At 48.8% G+C, this 21,220-nt stretch overlaps 10 protein-coding genes across 10 annotated transcripts; 3 read left to right on the forward strand and 7 right to left on the reverse strand.

The window, feature by feature from the left end:
• Nucleotides 1-1,203: 1,203 nt before the first annotated feature.
• On the forward strand, nt 1,204-2,702 carry N7515_000191 (integrase zinc binding domain-containing protein; the record flags this gene model as incomplete). The annotated part of the gene is made up of 4 exons (XM_056660935.1): nt 1,204-1,691; nt 1,761-1,883; nt 1,978-2,193; nt 2,264-2,702. 4 exons carry the CDS (start codon nt 1,204-1,206, stop codon nt 2,700-2,702), a joined length of 1,266 nt encoding a protein of 421 aa, XP_056526101.1.
• Nucleotides 2,703-3,557: 855 nt separating this feature from the next.
• Nucleotides 3,558-4,494, reverse strand: N7515_000192 (uncharacterized protein; the record flags this gene model as incomplete). The annotated part of the gene is made up of 6 exons (XM_056660936.1): nt 3,558-3,594; nt 3,663-3,925; nt 3,982-4,187; nt 4,243-4,309; nt 4,362-4,420; nt 4,473-4,494. 6 exons carry the CDS (start codon nt 4,492-4,494, stop codon nt 3,558-3,560), a joined length of 654 nt encoding a protein of 217 aa, XP_056526102.1.
• Nucleotides 4,495-5,238: 744 nt separating this feature from the next.
• N7515_000193 (uncharacterized protein) lies at nt 5,239-5,982 on the reverse strand (the record flags this gene model as incomplete). The annotated part of the gene is made up of 1 exon (XM_056660937.1): nt 5,239-5,982. The coding sequence occupies one exon, from the start codon at nt 5,980-5,982 to the stop codon at nt 5,239-5,241; it is 744 nt and encodes a 247-aa protein (XP_056526103.1).
• A 341-nt stretch (nt 5,983-6,323) lies between these two features.
• On the reverse strand, nt 6,324-6,841 carry N7515_000194 (uncharacterized protein; the record flags this gene model as incomplete). The annotated part of the gene is made up of 2 exons (XM_056660938.1): nt 6,324-6,774; nt 6,822-6,841. 2 exons carry the CDS (start codon nt 6,839-6,841, stop codon nt 6,324-6,326), a joined length of 471 nt encoding a protein of 156 aa, XP_056526104.1.
• A 757-nt stretch (nt 6,842-7,598) lies between these two features.
• N7515_000195 (U2 snRNP complex subunit CUS1) lies at nt 7,599-9,343 on the reverse strand (the record flags this gene model as incomplete). The annotated part of the gene is made up of 2 exons (XM_056660939.1): nt 7,599-9,215; nt 9,284-9,343. Coding segments are annotated over 2 exons (1,677 nt in total), but the record flags the coding sequence as incomplete, so codon positions are not given.
• A 647-nt stretch (nt 9,344-9,990) lies between these two features.
• N7515_000196 (mitochondrial 37S ribosomal protein mS33) lies at nt 9,991-10,481 on the reverse strand (the record flags this gene model as incomplete). The annotated part of the gene is made up of 4 exons (XM_056660940.1): nt 9,991-10,019; nt 10,077-10,126; nt 10,180-10,388; nt 10,449-10,481. 4 exons carry the CDS (start codon nt 10,479-10,481, stop codon nt 9,991-9,993), a joined length of 321 nt encoding a protein of 106 aa, XP_056526106.1.
• A 268-nt stretch (nt 10,482-10,749) lies between these two features.
• N7515_000197 (ribonuclease III) lies at nt 10,750-11,958 on the forward strand (the record flags this gene model as incomplete). The annotated part of the gene is made up of 1 exon (XM_056660941.1): nt 10,750-11,958. One exon carries the CDS (start codon nt 10,750-10,752, stop codon nt 11,956-11,958), a length of 1,209 nt encoding a protein of 402 aa, XP_056526107.1.
• Nucleotides 11,959-13,708: 1,750 nt separating this feature from the next.
• Nucleotides 13,709-14,607, reverse strand: N7515_000198 (uncharacterized protein; the record flags this gene model as incomplete). Its single annotated transcript, XM_056660942.1, has 5 exons — nt 13,709-13,873; nt 13,965-14,136; nt 14,160-14,258; nt 14,302-14,391; nt 14,462-14,607. The coding sequence occupies 5 exons, from the start codon at nt 14,605-14,607 to the stop codon at nt 13,709-13,711; spliced, it is 672 nt and encodes a 223-aa protein (XP_056526108.1).
• Nucleotides 14,608-16,051: 1,444 nt separating this feature from the next.
• Nucleotides 16,052-17,602, forward strand: N7515_000199 (uncharacterized protein; the record flags this gene model as incomplete). Its single annotated transcript, XM_056660943.1, has 3 exons — nt 16,052-16,266; nt 16,448-16,858; nt 17,167-17,602. The coding sequence occupies 3 exons, from the start codon at nt 16,052-16,054 to the stop codon at nt 17,600-17,602; spliced, it is 1,062 nt and encodes a 353-aa protein (XP_056526109.1).
• A 211-nt stretch (nt 17,603-17,813) lies between these two features.
• On the reverse strand, nt 17,814-18,398 carry N7515_000200 (uncharacterized protein; the record flags this gene model as incomplete). Its single annotated transcript, XM_056660944.1, has 1 exon — nt 17,814-18,398. One exon carries the CDS (start codon nt 18,396-18,398, stop codon nt 17,814-17,816), a length of 585 nt encoding a protein of 194 aa, XP_056526110.1.
• Nucleotides 18,399-21,220: the final 2,822 nt, after the last annotated feature.

A 21,220-nucleotide genomic window follows, 5' to 3' on the forward strand; every position in this document is an offset into this window, starting at 1 on the left:
GATCATTTGTACACCCATTTCTCAGTTCTCACTTCTCTCAACTTTGCGGATGAACCCGACAGAGAGGATGCAGAACTTCCCAGAGGAGTGGGACTTCTATTAACCCATGTTCCTTACCAACTTGCACGGCTACTTGCATGGACAACATCCCTCTACTTTGTTTGACGAGGGCAAACGTGCAGAGACAAAGACTCCCCTTTTCCTGATTCGAGTCGGGAATATGCCAGTTCCTAAGTATAGTCCAGATTCGGAGAGATGATGGTTTCCGCCCCCGCTGTACTTTGCTGTACTTTGTACTTTGCTGTACTTTGTACTTTGGTCAAATCAGGGGTGCTCTTCACCCCCTCTTCTGTTGGCTTCACTGACCTCCGATAGGATGCCTCGACTAGGCTCTCTCATTTCTTCAGGGCTTTGGAAACGGTGGCGCTGATTGATCTCCAGGGCATCGAAAGGCAGGAATCCGTATCACTCATTCTGTGCGCTGTCGTATCAGCCTGCTTCCACCTTTTGATACCTTCGGCGGGTCGGAAGGAATTGACCACGAACCCCAGTCTTCTCTTGCTGCTTTTTCTTTTCTTTTCCTGTCTTTTTTCATTCGACCCATGCTCCTCTTCTGCCTGCTTGGGTAATACCTTATGCTTCTGTACCTTACAGAGCTCTGCTCGACTCGACTGGCTCTTTTCTTTTTCTCTGTGGAATATTTGCTGTTCGTCTTCCAGGGATGCCCTCTGTTATTTCTACCCACTATCTCTGTTTCGACATGGTCTCGTGCACTTCCTCTTGGGCATCAGCCATGTCAGTCTTGCACTGTTTGTCGTTTTGGGGTCTTTTTAATAGAATTGCTACCCCATCCCTATATGAGCTTTCTGTGAACTATTCTTCTTCCATTCTACCTCCTGAGCATCTTTGGGAACTGTTCAACCTTGTGGTATCTGCTACCCTTGCTGTACTTGGTCTACTTGTTGCGTCGTACCGGAGAATACTGTGGCAATCCTTCCTCGACTACATGCGAACCGGTTAATCTCCTTGGTTTCCTCGTGGCTGTCTCTGTTTCACTGTTGTCATCGGTCATCGAATCTGAGCAATCGTCATCGGAAGTTCTGCGTATACTGTCACCGTCCTGCTTCTCATTCCTTCCTTCATTGAAGGGAAGCAGATCCAACGTGGACCGAACAACCGGCATTTCGACTCTATATTTCAATTATGAGCAGCTTTGCAAGGCGCAATGAAGGGAATGATGCCTACCTCATGAATCACCACATGGCAGTACCTAGCTCATATGGTCAACCAGAGAGTCATGATTTCAAGCAGGAGAATCATGATTTTAATACACATGGATCTGGCTCATATCAGTTCCCTCATCATTCCTTCAATCCATATGGGTCTCAATTCGGGCAGCCATATGGCACACAGTCGAGCCTGTCTCCGGGGTTGCAGCATTTGCAATATACACCAGAGCATTCCATCCCATCAATGACAACTCCGGATGACCCCAGGCTACATCATCCACCGCAGTTCATGTCGCAGTCTCGTTATCTTCAAGGGCCGAGGTATCACCCGCGCGACCCGCTGGTTGAAATAGAGATCGAGAGCCAAGAATCTCTCAACGAGGCCACATTGCTGTCAGAGGCTCTAGTGCCTGCACCCAGCGGTTTCCCCGATGTGAAAGAGTTTGATCAGCTGATGCAGAGGTGAGTGCTTATGCCAGCCCTTCGATACAAGCATACAGCCCATTTGAGACTGAGACATCAACTTTCTAGCTACGTCAAGGATTTGTCCACCAAGAAACAAGATAAAGCATTGATATACGCGAAAAGGGCTCGTAACATTCGATCTGTGCTGGTTGACCCCAAAGACACTGCAGTGGAGTCCGCCCAATTTCGGTATGAAGCCCTTCGGTCTATTTAACTCCTGCTTTGCTAAAACAAAACAGATTCTGGGTCAAGAAGATGTTCAAGCTACAGGCTGTTGGATCAGATGTAAGTCTCTTGGTTCCAATATTCTTATTGCCCATCAAATCAATGCTGATGAAGTGTTCTATCGCAACGTGCAGCACCGGAAGATGATCTGTCATGAGGGAAAGCCGGTTGCCATTCGGGAAAAGTTGTTCAAAATCCTCATCAAGGCTCATCAGCAATGCCAGCACGGTGGTCGAGACAAGACATCTGCTCAGGTCCGGCGAATCTATTCATGGTGGGCCAGATCCCGCGTCATTCGACGACAGTACATGTTTTGGTTTGCAGTCACTAACTATTTCTGTCAGGGTTCCTAAGGAGCTAATCTCGCGGTTCGTCAAGATCTGTCCAACCTGCCAAGTGCGTCGTGGAGGATCACGCTTGACGCCCCCCAATTCACGAAAAAGTTCACCCAGACTGGAGATGATCCCTCGATCCCCAAAGCTCCCATCCCCACCAAACTCACGACGAGAATCTACCTTTGGTCAGGTGCCCATTGACAGAAACCAGCCAGACTACTTTAGTCATCTGGGCCACAATGGCTGGCTGGATAGTCAACAAAACGTGCAGAGTCGTTCAACCCTGAGTAACGGGGTTCGGTCATTCCAGGGGCCCATGGGAAATCTCTCACATTCGATTACTGGCACCCTGGATCCTTTCTCTGCCGACTTGTCGATTCCTCCCTCCCAGTTGAGTTATACCACGGGTTACGTACCGACACATGGGTCGACGTCTCGAGAATATTGATTGTCCATTCTGGTCTGTGATCTTATTATTCTTTTTGATTGTATTCACCGGGATGCATCCATTGTGTGCTCCTCAAAAAGTTTACGATGTCCGGGGGACCTCTAGATCACTCTCATGCATGCTTGTCAGATTCAGGTTTCAAACCGGGACATATACAAATATTGAGAAAAATGGCCTGCAAGGTGCCGTGCATGTACGGAGACACAAGTTTTACAATAGCAATATTATTTTCCCTTGGAATTGCCACCAGAAATATGGAGAATAACATGGGAAAATTGACAAGACAAACAAGGCCCCAATGGAAAAAGAAGTCTTGACATTTTGACTGAACTATTTCTATGTAGGGGCGGATCAGTAATTATGAACAAATAGACTTGAGACTACAGCAACGGAAAGGAAATCAAAGATCATATAGGCATTTCTATCTCGGGCAAGCTATTAGGAAATCTTCTCCATGTGTGAGCCTTCATTGGCACAGTAGAATACAAATACAACCAACCAACCCCAAAACGACATTGTCAGGTTGCCCTGCAGAATGTCACAACACCCATAGCTCTAACATCAACCAGCGAGATCCTCCTATTGGAAAGTCAATTGCAGCAGGTCAGATAGAGCTTTGTGTTGCCAGATTTCCAAATGCATATGTAGTAATGACATGAGAACATTAAGTCATAACTAGCCAGCAACTGCCATAGAAGCTTCAGGTTCATTGGGCGTTGCGTGGGTCCAAGGTGGAAGATACCTTGGGATGTTTGGACGATCATGACGCCCAGGCGAATTTAAGGAAGTGAATCATAATATTTCATGTCGCACGAGTTCTGGAAGACAGACCCAACATATGTTCAGTTCCTCCGTCTAGACTGGAAGCGAGAACTTCTTGCCCTTCATAACCCTAGGAAGAGAAGCATGCAAGTCAGCATCGATATGTCTTTGTTTCGGCCCTCGCAGGATTGGAATTACCTGTTGTAGTAGATGTAGAAGAAATCAGAATAGAGCAATGTTTGAATGATGCCGGCGAGAATAGGCACCGGTTGGAAGGATCGCTGGAAGGAGGCTTCGGTAAAGTAGCGGAAGATCCAGTTTGGGATATAGAGACCCCTGTAGAGACCCAGGGCAAACAAATAGTGGGTAGTGATAGTGTCTGCCTCTCCGGTTCGTTGCAACATGAACAATTGTGGTAAAATGGCAACCGACTCCAACCAGATAGAAAAGGTCCAGAGAATCTAGACGGTGTGTCAGTTCAGTCCCTTGGTAATTTCATCGTCGGCGAGCGACACACCTCGGAGATGCGATAATCATGTGGGAAAAGAATAGCAAGCACGGCGCTGATTCCTAGGAGGTATTGGACCTTGAAAGTGTCGATGTTGGGATCATGCGTGGGTTTGTAGTCATTGAGCATGAGGTAAATGACGTAGGCCGAGGAACCGATAAACAGAAGCTTGAAGGTGGTGAGGTACAAGGACTCGGTGAATGTCCAGAAGAGATCTAAAGGAATCGTGAGCCATTGGGACAGAGAGCGAACAGTTTCATCCAACCCTACCAAGGTATCGAGTGACAAAGACGAGAAGATATAGCACCTGCGACTTGAATGATAATCCGGAACAACTCTGCGTTCCCCATCAGTTGAATTGCAGACTCCCATTAACAGGGGAAACATACGCTCGAAGTCTTCATCTTCTGCAGAAGCATGAAGATCGATGCCAGATGGGAGAAGTCGGCTACAATGTGTTAGCAAAGCGCATTGGTTTTCCGATCTTTTTGAGGTTGTACCTAATAGCCTGAAGATATTCATTGTGGCAAGAGGTCGCGGAAATATAGGGAGATGGAGAGAAGAGAAAGATATCAGGAAAATCTCATAAGCTAGGAGAGAAAGAGAGGAAGATTCCGAGATCAGACCGAATAACAGAAGGTCGGAAGTTGTTGACACGAAGGCAAATGGAAGGGGAAAGGTAAATTACATGCAGATCAGGTACTGTGTATTGTATGTATCAAGTACACAATGTGTATTGTCCGTATATAGACGTATTTACAGTTTCATATGTTACATACATATCAAGGGTACACTGTACTTTACTTATCACAGTACACACGTGGAATGGCCTATGAATGTACCAGAGGTATGTGATTAGAAGAACATTGTGTATCTGTCATGAATATAGGGTTCTCAGCCAAAAGACATCAATACACTACAACGTACTTACTCCCTAAGACCTGGCCTCATGTATGTTGTATTTTGATCAAGAATTATGCAAACTCCACCTAAGGTCATGTACCTGCATCAGATCTACATGTACTTTCCAGGTAGGAGTAATTGAACCTGGAAAGACAGTCCCTGTTTAAACCTACATGTCCTATATCGCAGACTAACAAATAACAAGAGGTGAGGAGGCAGGCGCATACCTAAACAATGTCGTCAAGTCATGATATTTTGAAACTTAGTAAAAATACAACCCGGGGAAATCAAAATTGACCAGATAACGCCCACACCAACCGCTTCTGAGGGAGAAAAGCAAATGCTGCTGTCTCCATGGTATCGTTAAAACAAAGTCCCACTCCCAATACTCTCATCGGTCATCCGCTGGAGATGACCCTCGGCGAGCTCACTCTTGAGAGCACAGATGGAACTTTCGCGATCAAGTCTGTCCCATTCGCGAAGCTGTGCTCGCTTAGATCTCTGTGTCTCCGTGACTTGCTCAAGGAGCTTTTCTTTGTCTAGCTCAAGTTGCACGAGCCGCTTTTCAACAGCAGGATCCAGAAGTGATGGCAAGCTCCGGCCTTCCGGTATAATAGTACACAGAGCCGCGAGGTGGTTTGCTCCCTTCGAAGTAGATTGTTGTTGGGCTGCAGACGACGTACTGGATTGCCGGAAAGTTGGATATCGATAGCCACCACCTGGTGTTGGGGATGAAAAAGAAGCACGAGGACCTGCTGGCGGAACCTGTGAATTTGCAGCCCCTCCGCGGCGTGCAGGAGGAGTCCCCATCCAAGTCTCCCGGGGACCCAGTCCACGTCGAGGACGCGTCGGTGCTGATAGTAGAGAGACATGCGGAGAACCGTGGTGATGTTGAGATGACGACCTCGATCCCTGATAAGGTCCTGATGGTGGCTGTGGGAAAGCCCCGTGATTTTTCGGCTGAGTTGGGATGTTTCCACCGATCCTGGTCCCACTCGTCTGTGGGGAGCTCACACGCGTGTTGTCTGAAGGCGAAACAGATGGATGGTTAGCGGCCGATGATCGGTCTTCAGGCTCTATTCGCTTTTGTGAATGAGAAGGCTCCATCTGATTCCGGTACGGAGATCGGCCGGGAGGTTTCGAGGGACGTTGGGACGGTAACGGAGATTGAACTGGAGACCGACTACGGGCTCTTTGAGCAACCACACCGGGCTTTTCTACTGCTGGGGTTGAAGGTCCAGGTATCGCAGAAGGCTGTGATGATGAAGCTTGCGTGGATGAAGCATGTCTCGGTGGCGATAAAGTCGTGTCCCGTTTCGTCACTTCAGGCGGGTAGTCTCGTTGAGGCGCGTGAACCGGACTTTTTGCGAGTGAGATCTCTGACTGTATGCCTGACGAAGGAGCTCTGGGAGGGTTGTCAATAGTCAGACCTGTAGGGCCCTCTCGTCTTATGGGTCGGAAGACTTGGTTCCCAGAAGTCGTGTCAGGTGCCCGCCTGTCGCTGTTGCGAGCACCGGACGCATCCCGTGACCTATTATCACTGTATGGCGACTTAGAGCGCCAGTTTTGGGACGGTGGCGGTGATCTGATCCTATCATCTCTTCTGGGCGAGAACCTTCTTGGTGGAGATCGCCTTCTTTCATAGGGTGTGGGACCAAAATTCCTTGTCGCGGGAGGAGTACGTGAGCGGCGCCGATATGGTAATGGGGACCGACTTCGTGGACGCCCATACCCTCTGCTCGATGACGGTACCCATGTGTCGGCTCGTTGTCGAGGAGGGCTCCGAGTTCGTGGTGGTGAACGCCGGTGACGGACATCATATCCACGAGAAGGAGAACGGTTATTTCTCTCCGCTGGACGATAACTTTCACCTCTTCGGTCGTCAAATCTGGCAATATGCTTAGAAACATGTTTCAAACGATCTGGTTCTGGTTGCGCCAACATACCTTCTGCGGTCCCAATCCATGCTGGCTTGGCCAATATTGAAACAGCACGAGGGTTGATTCTTCAAGGTTGGAGTGTGAATAAGAGATTGGGTGAGAAACACACGTTTTACCCAGTGCCTAATGCTGCTGTTGCGTCTCCGTGTCTCTGTGTCTCTCCTGGAATGAATTTTATGTACAACAGGTGCCAAAGGGTTGAGAACCTTCCAATGCACGCTGCGGCAGAATAAAATGACTAAGCTAGACTCCGCCCGGGACCCGTTACCTCAGTCCCCTCAGACTACCGCCTTTGATTCTGCCGATTTTATGAAATTCCGCCACGCTAACCCGATTGGGAGGCCTCAAAGATGATTCAGCATACTTGAAAGGCAGGCGGTGGAACGAAGAGGCCACCGCCTTTTTGGGGGGCGGCTGAGGGAACTGAGGTAAGGACCCGTACTAAATCACATGCCTACAGATGTCAATGGACGTAGGTTCTATATTGGAGTACACAGTACTGTGTAGTTAGTTATTGAAGCACCTACATCAACCTAATATCGAGATGAATAGACCATACAGGTATAGATGATCTACATCAGGAGTCAACTTTGCAATACACCTCGGTGATTCATCCATTATTCAATAAGACCTTGATTGAGAATAATTGTACACATTAATAGGTTGAAGATCATTCGACTTGTGGCCCATGGGGTAGACTGAAAGCACCCAAAATCCATTGCTCATTTGGACGTTGAAAATCGCCCAGGAGAAGTGAAATGGAAGAAAAGGACTTAGAGAAATTCAGTGCTTTGCTCGTTTTTCTTCTTCCTTTCGCAATCGCTTGCGATTCTCCTGTGCAATCATGTCACTGAGGTCCTCCTGGAACCCCCAATTTGGTGGGTTCTGCTGCTGCCTCTGAGACTCATACAGATTCTGGAGATTATCTTTGCTGAGGCCATCGCCAGATTGAATTGCATCCAGGTCGACAGACACTTCAACATCCCCAGGCTTCTTGCGTTTCCGGGTTTGGTCATCCACACCGAGGATAGGAGGCTTAGCCGAAGATCCGCTGAGGTCGTATGCCCTGTCACCTCCGAAAAAGCCTTCCACATTCGTTTGCCTCTCGGGGATCACTTGGTAAGCGCTGCGCGGGTGAACGGACTCCTCTGTGTCGATACCGCGATGATGTTTGCGCACATCAAATTCCCCAGAGACATTCTCAGCCCGAACAAATTCAGATGGTACTGTTGAACTCATTCCACTTTGGGCTTCCCTCCCACTGGGAGATTGTGCCACATCTTCTTCGTCCATTTCTTCTTCTTCGTTGTCATCTTCGTCTTCAGCCTCACTTTCCGCCTCAGACTCCTCTGATCCCTGCAATTCTCCCCATAGGTCTTTTTCTATGGGCTCTCCCTGTGGAGCGTGTTTCTGAGATTCAATGAAGCCGAAAATATCACCACCAAACAATGGGCGACTATTTTCATCCACTGGTGGTTTGCCGTAGCCTCCAGGATGGTAGCCCCATCCCGCACCGGGCGGAAGCGGCGCAGTCAAGCCGGGTATTTTCAGCGCGGGATAGGAAGGCGGGGGACCGAATCGTTGCTGGTTAACGAGCCAAGGAGGGGGGCCTCCCGGAGACATGCCAAGAGCTTCCTTTAATTCATCACTCAGTTCGCCGGGGCGGAGATGCTTGAGATTGGTCTCATATTCCTTGCCCTCGTAATAGATCTCACCGTAGCGAGTCAGCTCTGGCTTGGTTTGGAAGCGGAAAAACGCTTCATAGAGCTTCTGGTAGTCGATGTCCAATTTTCCCATCTTTGGTTGTACTCTCTCCCTTTGCTTCTGTTTGAGACTCGCCTGTTCCTGCTTTTCCAAAGCGGCGTCGCGCATTTCAGATATACCCGTCTCCTGTATGAATTTCGGTAGAGCAAACGGCGCCTTCTCTACACCTCGTTTGGATGAGAGATATTCTCGTTTGAGTGACCAGTGGGATGGAACTGGTACCACGTTGCGATGAGCTTTGATGTGAATGAGAAGTCGAGGATCAGGGGCCGATGTATCTGTCCATTCAACGATTTCGGGCTTTCGAACCATTGTTTTCAGCTCAGCCACCGATAACTTGTTCATCTCTTTTCGCTTCTTTTTTGATATCTTGGGCTCGCTCTCTTGTTCCTCGTCGGGAATTTCGTCGCCGTCATCAAAAAAGACTTCAGGTTTATCTGACTCTTTGGAAGACAGATCTTCGATTGCTGTCTCTGTGAACTTTCCAGCAACATCCTTGTACATTTCCCATAATGGATCGTTTGGCTCGAGAAACAAGTCGGTGTTGGTCTCAGCAGGTACATCCTGAGACGTAGCAACTGGCAGGGGAGGAGAATGGTCCGGTTTTGCCTCTTTGACAATAGGAAGGCTAGTATTCTATGCGATAGTGTCAGGTTTACGTTGACTATAGTTGATAAATGGGTTGAAGGAGGTGTCCGGCTTACCTCGGCTTTTTGGGCCTTTTTCCTAGCTCTTCTGAGCTGGTTTTTGCCCATTTTCAGGGTCGCTGAGGAAAGGCAGCTGCTCAATCAGTGCAGTGCCAAGAAGTAGACGTTGTAATACTGATTGGGATAGGTGACGTGTCAATGGCAACTGGGGTCGTCAAACACGTATAGGAAGAAGAATAGGTCGCTGATGACGAGAGTGAGAGCTTGGGTGGAACAGGGCTACGCGGTAAAACCAAAATGCATCCTAGTTCAATTGCCGTCACGTGCATCAAGTTGACCTGTCTTACCGCCCTATCCTTTACGTCTCCCACAGCCATGTCTGTACAATGCCATAAAGACCTGACGAAGCCATGGGCAATTGTCAGTCTAATATTTAACGCAGTTTGGCTCATCTTTTAGGATAAAATGCTACATTGAACTCCATATTTTTGTCACATAAAATTGTGAAACGCCAGGAAGAAGTAGTATTGTACAAAATTTGGAACTGGACACGCAGTGTGCGATCATTACATGTAGACTATCAGCGCAAATAAGAGACGGGTGGGTGAACTGGTGACCGAGATGGCCCCGACTCAAGCAGAAACTGTATACAGCATGAGATGTACCATTCCACCGGTCCAGACAGATCATCAGCAGGTTGATCAGACGAGTGGTATGTACCGATATAATGTCAGTGGTGCATGAAGCTTCGCTGGTCGGGTAGTCTATTTCTTCTTCTTTGCGGACCTCGATTCTATGCAGAACTTAGAAGGGACCCAACATGAGACAATTGGGCGTAGGGGAAGCTTACCTGCAGCTGTTCGTTTCTTCTTGGGTCGGCCCTTCCCTCGCAATTTGGCACTTTGAACAAGAGAGTTAGCGACAGTTTGATTGAGAAACACCAGCGGCCTTACATCTGAATAGCCTCTTCTCTATCATCTTCGGCTTCGTCAAATGTCGTCAATCCAAGAGGTTTATAGGTGTTTTGTAAATCGCGGAAAGAGACAGTCTTCTTAGGATACCAGGCTGCAAGTGCCGGGCCCCGTAGACGCTGTCTCAGAATCTTGTTACCCAGTCGAAGACGCTGCGGATTGAAATTAAGGGAAAATATGCGGCATTGGGTCTAGAGGTTTATGAATTAGTGGATGCCAAATGGTATAATGCAATGAAGGGGGTATCGAACCTTTACTAAGTCCAGGATTCGACTTGACGACATTTTCCGTTCTCGGGCTCCAAAGGAACCATGTGCAAAGGGATATGATGAGACAGCTGTTCACAGCACAGCTTGGTGAATGGAAGTCAAGGAAAGCGTTAGATGAAGTTTGTCCGGTATGTCACATGACCCTTGCGATACCGCCTACTTATCGCTTATCGCTTATCATTTTACATTTTACAATCCCCTGCCGAAACAGACGAAGACAGACGCAGCGACTACCAGTGAAACGGATAAATAGGCCGGGTTTGGGCTTTAGGCTATCTCAGAAATGCCTCAAGGCAGGAATATTTTCGATTCAAGTGCCAGGAGGCAGGTGACAGATCCCAAAAGACCAGCATCCGTCTTAGAGTCGGCTGCCGCGCAAAACTCCGAAAAACGGCCAAAGGTGGGTATTCTGTTCTTGTCAGACAGTTGCTGTTGCGCTTGGTTGATCGAATTGCTGACACATATTCGCGAGAAGATTCGGCACCTACGTGATTCACCTGATGCTGGGTCATCTATCGGCACTAGTCGCAGTGTGGTCAAGCCTAGCAACGACTTTCGCCTTTCTCTCCTACAACGCCTTGTCCGGGAGATCTCAACCAATAGCGCCCTCGCTGGTGCCGACCCCGAGATTAAGGAGGCAGTTCTGAGGTTAAATGGCACATTTTGTAAGCCAAAGGACTTGCCGCCTTCAAGCGGTCCCTCTCCGGGTGGTGATGTCCCAAAATCACACGACTCAGAACGCACGTCAAATGAGCCCAGTGGACCGCCCAGCCCTGTGCTACCCCCAATCCTGGATGATAAGCTAGAACTTGCTGTTTTCACCCATCCGGCACTTGGCAACAATAACAGCATGACCTACGACCGACTTGAGATTCTAGGCGATGCATACATTGAACTGATTGCAACCAAACTCGTCTGGGAGAGATTTCCAGACTTACCAGCAGGCCGAATATCACAGATTCGAGAACTTCTTGTCAAGAATGAGACACTATCAGGCTTTGCAGAAAGCTTTGGCTTTGATCGTAAGGTTTTGGTGCCGGCAAACTACAACACCCCATCCAAGCGATGGACCAAAATAAAGGGCGATGTTTTCGAAGCGTATGTCGCTGCAGTCATACTATCCGATCCTGTTTGTGGCTATGAAATAGCCCGGAATTGGCTGACGGGGCTGTGGATGCCGTTGCTTAGAGACCTGGGGCACCAAAAGGCGGAGTTACGCTGCAAGGAGGCTCTTGCTAAGAAGATTATGGGGAAAAACGTGAAGCTAGAATACATCGAGGAGCGTCCATCAGTCCAGCAGAAGGGTGGGACACAGACTTTCTTCGTTGCCTTATATCTCACTGGATGGGGATGGGTAAAAAGATATCTGGGTTCTGGTCAAGGTTTGAGCAAAGCAGCTGCTGGTGACGAGGCAGCTAGAGTGATTCTGACCAATACCCCTCTACTTCTCGAGATTATGTTGGCAAAGGAATCATGGGAATCTAAACCTTGATAGTATCGCAGCATGTGCAGTGAACGTAGCGTGATAACGTGTTGTCGGAGCAGGATGAGAAGAAGTGAGACATGGGGATATGTTTTATCTACGAAGCTATAGATAGCTGTCCGGGCCCAATACCAGGTTGATGTATTACTCCGTAGAGGCAATATTGATCGCTGAGTCCCCGGATTGGTGTAGCTCATTTCACCGTCCTATACGATGCAATGTAAATGATTCATCAATTATATATACTCCCGTCTTTTTCGCCTCTGGCCGCGATGGAGAGAAGACAAGTGAAAGTACATGGTATAAAGCAAGCATAATTACCGGTTGTGAATCGAGGCTACCGGAAGTTTCTGTTCAAATGCTAGACACATCCTGGAGATATTGGTATTATAGTACTAGTACTAGGTCGACAATATTGACCTATGGGGATGTAGAGCGAGAAAAAGGGTTGAAGATACGACGTAAGATGGCCTTGAGTGAGTTGAGTCTCTTCAAGTTCGAGTCATCATGCGCCTTGGCAAACCTCCGGGGTTCAAAGCTTGTGAGTTTGTGGCAACCTGAGACCGTGGAGGATGAGAGGACACATCAGGTGACGGTAGGAATTGGTGGTTGCAGTTTTCTTATCTTCTCTTTTTCTTTTCCTAGCAGCATAATGCCCTGGAACATCCTGTGGATAATCTCCCTTCTCAAGGCTGTCCAGCGACCGGGCTCTCGATGCAATATGTTCGGTTAACTACACGACAGTTGATTACTTTGTTCCTGAAGCTTCATAGTTGCACCAACGGCTCATATGATTCAATACATCCAAGTCCGAGAGCTATATTTGGATGATCAGGTAGCCACTGCCAACGCGCCTACAAGCGTATATGTCTCGAAGCAATGCAGGTGTAGTGGAAAAGTGGGGAGGTTGATTCACATGAAGAAATTTTAGATATCCTGTCCCTGGTTGACTTAGAAAGAACATTGACACGGCGCAAATCTTCGTGAATTATCCACAAGGCTTTGATTGATCTACGAATTCCCCGGTGGAGTCACGGCATTATGAAGGAAATAGTTTTTCACCAAGTTGATCTTGCCTATGAAAACAGGCACAGTAGACCCTTGGAGTTGGGCATTCCGCAGAGTTTGGTATACCTGCGCTCTGTGAGAGACCTTTTTCCACATTCCCGACGTCAACTGAGTCGACCAAAGCGGTGGTCTGTGGTCTGTGGTCTGTATACAGTCTGACGGTCGTCACATGCAGGCAACTGTCGAGCTAGACAAGAATTTTTGCTTGCTTTCCCCGCGCCGACGGGATGACCACGCCAGTTATTGCCAAAGGTTGATTCAAGAACACGGCGGTGATTCAACAATTTCACCTCCTCCAAGTAAATGACAACTAACTGGCTGTGAGTGAGGGTCACATGGCAGGATCAGGAGTTCAGGTCTTCAGGAGTTCAGGTCTCCAGGAGTTCAGGTCTTCGGGAGTCAGGACAAGGATACGGATCGCGTGACTTGGGGTTGATGTATTTATTCTTCTGTCTTGCGTCTCTTCTTGTTTTTCTTTTCTCTTTTCTCCCCATCTTAGTTATCCCGTTAAATCGGACTCTGTTTCCTGCAGTAATTGCCACTTGTCACACTGGCCATTGAGGTCGTCCCACAACATATTGCGCCAGTCACTGTCGTTATCGACAACCCCGTGGGACCGGAACACGGTCAGAGCTTTCTTGCGCTGCTGATTGAAGAAACTGATATGCTCGTCATTAATCATATGCCGAAGTCACGTTCCTGACCAGCTCAATACCATCATCTCGGCCATTAACTCATCGTGGTACCAATACGCCACCGGTGGCTGAAAGGATCCAAGACAGACGGGGATCCGACCTCCTTGCAAGCTCCTGAGGTGACGATAATTGTTCGCCTTCGCCTGAAGGCGATGCTGCTTCTCCACCGTGGTAGTTTTAATGATCACGGTGGTATCCGTGTGACAGAAGAGTTAGAGTAGCTTTAACGAGGTAACCCGTTTGACCACAGACGTGGAGTTGTTCAAACCCATGGGTTCGGTTTCGGGCAATTCGACAGTGAAGCCGGCGTGTGAACTCCTGCAGACCCATGGGATATTTCTGTCCACCGTGGAGTTTCCAGTTAGGGTATTCTTTATCCAGAGGGTCCTGGTTGACCGTGCGGCCATGCCGCGGATGCAGGCAACTGTGCGGCAGGATCTTGTAGACTGCCCGCCTTTTCGATAGATCTGTTTGTTATCCCGACCGCCTCGTGCGCTTTCGTTTTCCTTGGTCGATTGACGGTTGTTGCCTCGGCCGCAGCTCGACCTGCTGCGAGGGATGGCGGATGCGATTCTTCAATCTTCATCACTGCCGCTGCCTTCGGTCGACGAATGCTTCGGAGTAGACATGCCTGATTTGCAGCGAGCATGGGATCGTGTGCTGTGTGTCTTCGGCTCTACTTTCCAGTGCGAGGGTCGGTAACTGGAGGCTGGCGGGTCCTGTGGAGAGTCACGGGGATGTTTGCCAACACATTCAGGTATTCGACCTCCCAGTTCGTTAGCTTGTCGTGTGCCGCATAATGCCACTCTTGAGACAGAGCTTCGGCGGCTAGCGCTTGAAAGGGGAATGCAAGCACCCGGTGACCTGAACGATGGCGATCAGGTGCAGGGGCCATTCATCGCCCGCCTGCACATCCTGACTCAGAATACATCTGAAACATTGAACAACAATGGGATCATCCTTTGGGATATGGAGAAAAAACACAAGTCTCACCCGCACAGATGTAGCCGTATTGAACCCCACTGTCAATCATGAGTGACCATAGCGGCGATGAGGTAGGTGGCATAAAACCCAAACGTGTCGCCTGCCTGTTATTAACATCGCGAGCCAGATCCATCTGGTGTAGACCCGCCACCAATTCGGGGATTGTCACCTTGTGCGGCTCGTTGAACTCCACTGCATACACTGGTATATTAAGATGCACACAGAACTGGTCCGCGCGGCGATTGCGGCTTCGTGCAGTGCCAGCCCTCTTCTGTGTCTGTGCCGCTCCTCTCCCCCTTCCTCTGCCTCTCCAATGCCTTGTTTCCGTGGGTCGTTGGGGCCGTCTGTGCCGCGTGCGTCCTGAAGATTCATTTGCTCCAAGCTGTTCTCCAGCGAAGTTTCCGATGGGTTTGCGCGGTCATAGAAGGTGACTTAGTCCTGGATTAAAGTCATGCCGAAGGAGTTCATCATCACGCAAAGCCTCAATCACCTTTTCGACAAAGTTATCCACCGTATCTCGCCCAAGATCCCGAAGAGACGCTTCCGAATAGACAATGCACTTGGGGTAAAGTCGGTAGACGGGTCAGTCGCGTTGCCCTAGGTCGTATAGTCGCATCCGCTTCAACCCGGATCGCTTGAGATAGAGAGTTGTGGCAGCGATCGAGGAGTAGTGTGATGCGAAATTGTCTTTGAGTATTTCGACTCTGTCACCAGGCCCACTGGCTTTGGCTGGGGCATGCGGGAGACCCTGACAGGTCTCCGGTACTCCGACGTTGCTTTCCACCCATTGTCAAGCGTGTCATGACGCGTGTCATGACTTATCTCATGTGAACCTTATCTGTATTAGTGTTTGGTTCGCCTCCCCGGACTATCCGGGCGGGCCGATCTGGATCGTCTCCGCTTGACTGGTGTACTACGTTAGATAGTGAGAGAGGCTTGAGGATAAAAGACCCGGACACTTCGGGTTCTTGTTAGATCCTCAAGAATCAATTGATGTTTCTACCCACACAAAGATATCTTGATTCGTATCGTCTACTCTATTGCCTTCGGCTACAAACTCCCAGTATTACCACTCATCCTCTTATCTTATCGATTCACCATTTTCTACCTGACCTTAGCCCTTTGCTATTGGGTCGTCCACTACCCCATCCAGTATCTTGGGACTCCCTCCTTACAACTTTTGATTCTTCTCCTACGGGTCACCTACAAAGATGTCTGAATCACCCCACCAATCAACCTCCGTTGAGGAGCGAACCTCAACCCATGAGCTCTCCCAACTTGTTTCCGACATTCGTCGTGATTTCTCCGAACAGACAGAGAAGCTCCGAAGAGACAACAGGGACTTAACTGTCAAGATGGAAACCATGGAGAAGATCACTCATGACCTTGTCACCAAATCTTATGAGGATCACTCCTCCCACGAAAAAGGTCTTGACACGAAGACCATGAGTAACTTCACAAACTTCACTCGGCAATTTACTCTACAGAACCGAGGCGACTGGCTCAGTAATCTGGAATTCGCATTCGAAGGATCACCCGAACGTTACAACTCTGAAAAGAAACGGATTCTGTTTGCAATTTACAGAATGGACAACGACTGTCGACAAACTTGGAGGCGTCATCTCGACGATATGCCCCCCGATGAAAGCAAAAGGCAGCCGAGACCTGGGAAACCTTCGAAAAGTTTACTCTCACCCTGATCACCCACACTGATCAAGTCACAACGGATATCAGGCGTCAATTCAAAACAGACTCACGCAGAAGGAAGACCAGCATCATGAGGCCTTCGCAAGACAACTTGAGGTCTTGGAACGTAACTGGGACAGAGGACCTGAGAAGTTGAGAGCTGAGGATTATTTGACCAAGCTGACCGACCCCCTTCCGCGGAAGATCACTGAGAACAACCGCTTTATCCCACCAAATCGCAGGGAAATCATCGACCTTGCAACACATTATTGGGAGAATGACCAAGACGCCAAGAAACGGAAATTCTCGCAAATGAAGGACGGCGACAAGCCTTCACGGTCCACACAAAAGAAGAAATCCTCTCATCCTACGTCCGACAAACCTCGCCAAAACCCCATGGGCTCGGATGGAAAGAGAACTACATGCAAATCCCTCTGTCCCGACAACCCCTGTTCCGGTCTCTCCAGAGAGAGCAGGTACCGAATCCCCTACCCAGGAGCCAACTGTCAAAATGCTCCTGGAAACAATCCGCAAGTTGCAGAAGGAGCAAACCGAGCCCAGGAAGGACCTCAACAAACCCTCTAGTCCAAAAAGGGAAATCAAAGATTCGGACTACGGACACCAAATTGCGAAATTTGCCTCGCTTGAAACGGTCGTCCAGTGTACAAGAAAGGGACACTTGGCTAAACGGACTCGAACTCATTTTCGAGGGATGTCCTAACAGATTCTCCAAGGATGAGAATAAGATTATAACCGCTGTAATGCAAACATCTGATTCCTGCAGAAAAAGCTGGTATCAGCATTTGGCGGATTTGTCTGAGGAGGAAAAACACCACATCAAGCATAACTGGGGTGCCTTTGTGGATTGGACGTTGTTATTAATTTCAAATTCCGAGCAAAGGCTGGGAGACCTCCAGATTGAGTTGGAAAACAAGGTCCAGGATAAAAATCAGGACCCTGTGGATTTCGACCAAGAGTTGTCAGTTTTGGAGGGATACTTTGAGAAGAGGTCTGAGAAAGAGAAGGCTTTGTTTTTCTATAGCAAACTCAGCAAAGACCTCCGACAGGAAATCTCCTCCCACGCAATTGAGCTTCCCAACACCCGGGTTAAAATAGTGCAAACTGCTTTGCATCATTGGCGGTCGAACCATTGGAACACTGATAAGAAGAGGAAACGTTCCGACGGGGATGACGACGAAGACAAATCCGCCAAATGCTGATACCAGCTTTTTCTGCAGGAATCAGATGTTTGCATTACCGCGGTTATAATCTTATTTTCATCCTTGGAAAATCTGTTCGGGCATCCCTCGAAAATGAGTTCGAGTCCGTTTAGCCAAGTGTCCCGTTCTTGTACACTGGACGACCGTTTCAAGCGAGGCAAATTTCGCAATTTGGTGTCCGTAGTCCGAATCTTTGATTTCCCTTTTTGGACTAGAGGGTTTGTTGAGGTCCTTCCTGGGCTCGGTTTGCTCCTTCTGCAACTTGCGGATTGTTTCCAGGAGCATTTTGACAGTTGGCTCCTGGGTAGGGGATTCGGTACCTGCTCTCTCTGGAGAGACCGGAACAGGGGTTGTCGGGACAGAGGGATTTGCATGTAGTTCTCTTTCCATCCGAGCCCATGGGGTTTTGGCGAGGTTTGTCGGACGTAGGATGAGAGGATTTCTTCTTTTGTGTGGACCGTGAAGGCTTGTCGCCGTCCTTCATTTGCGAGAATTTCCGTTTCTTGGCGTCTTGGTCATTCTCCCAATAATGTGTTGCAAGGTCGATGATTTCCCTGCGATTTGGTGGGATAAAGCGGTTGTTCTCAGTGATCTTCCGCGGAAGGGGGTCGGTCAGCTTGGTCAAATAATCCTCAGCTCTCAACTTCTCAGGTCCTCTGTCCCAGTTACGTTCCAAGACCTCAAGTTGTCTTGCGAAGGCCTCAGGATGCTGGTCTTCCTTCTGCGTGGGTCTGTTGAATTGACGCCTGATATCCGTTGTGACTTGGTCAGTATCGAATTTGTGAAACGAAATCATTTCAACTCCGCGAAGAAATCACCACCGATCCTCCAGGCAGTCGGCCAGTTCAATGTGCCAACTTATGACGTTTGGTCCATACCCATCACCATGACTGACTACCGAGGGATCACGAAGACTCTTGTTCGACCCTGTGTCGCGATTGACCGCGACCCACGAGAAAGCGGAAGTCCAATTTTACTTTCCATGACAACCTTCACCGACCTTTCGATCTATTTGGCACCGCCAGTCAACAGTTTCTGGTTCGGTCTGACGCCACGCCATTTGGAGGTTGTCTCGGCTCACAAATTCGCCAAGACGAGTCGGAATCGCGCGACGGTGTACGCGATTGTACAAGCACTATCCATTCCAGGAGATGACGGAGCTGAACCAAGAGAAGCTGAACCCCCAGATCCCGATCTTCCACCTGAACTCAAGGACATGGCTGACGTTTTTCGAACCGAACGAGCAAAGATTCTCCTTCCTCATGGACCCTCAGACCACGCAATCGACACAGAACCAGGAAAGGAACCACCATTTGGTCCCATTTATCCTCTTTCCGTGCACGAGTTGAAGGTCTTGAAGGAATATCTGGAAGAGAATCCCCAAGCCGGTCGAATTCGACCATCGAAGAGCTCTGCGGGGGCTCCGATTCTTTTTGCTCCTAAGTCCGATGGAGGTCTACGCCTTTGTGTGGATTACCGCGGACTTAATCGCATAACCACAAAGAATCGTTACCCTTTGCCCCTCATCTCTGAGATCCTTGATCGCATTCAAGGGGCTAGGTATCTCTCCAAACTTGACATCAAGGATGCGTATTATCGCATTCGCATCAGGGAAGGAGACGGAGACGAGTGGAAAACTGCCTTTCGCACTCGTTATGGCCATTTTGAGTATTTGGTAATGCCCTTTGGCTTAACCAATGCTCCGGCTACCTTCCAGCTTTGCGTGAATGCCTTGATATATTTTGTGTTGTGTACCTCGATGACATCCTTATCTTTTCCAAGAGAAGGACCGAGCATACGCAGCACCTCCGCATTGTTCTGCAGCGCTTGAGAGAGGCCAAACTTTATGCTAAACTCTCAAAATGCGCGTTTTACCAGTCACAAGTCAGTTTCCTGGGATTCATCATTGGTGTCGACGGAATCTCCATGGATCCTCAAAGAATTGAGGCAATCCGAAAATGGAAGCTTCCTGAGACCTACCATGAGATCCAAGTCTTTCTAGGATTCTGCAATTTTTACCGACGTTTCATTCCTCGGTACTCTTTGATTGCCTGCCCCCTTACTAACCTGCTCAAGGGCAGTGTCAAAGGAAGGAAGCCAGGCTCTGTCAAACCGAATCTAACCGAGAGAATAGCGTTCGAACGACTGATTGCGGCCTTTCAAGCTGCAACCTTGCTTCGTCATTTTGACCCTTCACTGCCAATTCGCATTGAGACTGATGCATCAGATCATGGGATGGCGGGCATTTTGTCACAACCTGACGAGCAAGGGCGTTGGCATCCAATTGCTTTCTGGTCGAGAAAATTCTCAGGAGCTGAACTGCATTACGCTACTCCAGACCAGGAGCTTTTCGCCATCGTTGAGTCGTTCAAACATTGGCGACACTATTTGGAAGGTTCGCGATATCCAATCGAGGTGCTATCGGATCACTGGAATCTCCAAACCTTCATGAGACAACAACGCCTCAACGGAAGGCAGGCGAGATGGTGCCTTTTCCTGATGCCCTATGATTTTGTGATAAAGCACCGTCCAGGGAAAACCAATCCGGCCGATGGTCTTTCCCGTCAAACAAATCCTGCTCTCGAGGATGCTCGAGGCAGTGATCTTTTGCTTTCTCTCCGCGAACGTCTTGCTCGTGAACCTGCGTTGGTGCAGGGTACTCAATTATCTTCTTCTAATTCAAAATTCCCTAGGGTGAATGACGGTGCTGAGCTCGGTCAATCCGACTCTGATACCGACGGAGATGAGTCCAAATCTTCTGACTCTGATACCGATGGTGATGAATTTGGGCCTTCCAATTCTGATACCGATGACGAGGTTTCTTCTCGTCTTGCTTTGGAATCGTTATTTCGCGACCAACAAATCCCTGGCGCTCTGGTGCAGTCTCTATGCTGCCAGGAACAAGTTTATGCTCCTGATGTCAATGTCGACCTGCGTCGTCTCATCCTGCATGTTCAGGACAACGACGAGGAGTGTATTCGACTAAAGCATGCCGAGTCGTTGCCTAAACATTGGTCTCTTGACCACAATGGTACCCTTTGTTACAAAAAACGTTTGTTTATCCCTGCTGGCGAAAATCTTCGTCGCAAACTTCTTTCTCTCCACCATGAAGACCCTCTGGTTGGCCACTTTGGCAAAAACCGCACTGAGGCTCTTTTGAAACGCAAATTTCACTGGATACGCATGCACGAGGATATCAAGGATTAACGTTTCCTCCTGTGGTGTCTGTCAGCGTACTGCTACGCCCCGACACAAACCTTATGGCGAGTTGACCTCTTTATCCATCCCCAAAAGACCTTGGAGCGAAATTACCACGGACTTCATCACAGGCTTACCCGATGTCATGTTCAATGGCCGTTATGTCAACGCCATCCCCGTTATTGTTGATCGTTTCACCAAGATGACCCGCTTCTTCCCGGTCACCATGGAAATCAACACACCAGAGCTCACCGAGCTTTTGCACAACGAGATTGAACTGAAATACGGGCCGCCTGATGGGATTGTCTCCGACCGAGGATCAGTTTTCACCAGTGAGCTATGGAGCGAACTTTGTTATTACTACCATGTCAAACTTCGGCTTTTCACTGCATTCCACCCACAAACCGACGGCCAGACTGA

Source organism: Penicillium bovifimosum (assembly GCF_028826915.1).
Source record: "Penicillium bovifimosum strain IBT 22155 chromosome Unknown utg000001l_segment0_segment0, whole genome shotgun sequence".
Lineage (NCBI taxonomy): Eukaryota > Fungi > Ascomycota > Eurotiomycetes > Eurotiales > Aspergillaceae > Penicillium > Penicillium bovifimosum.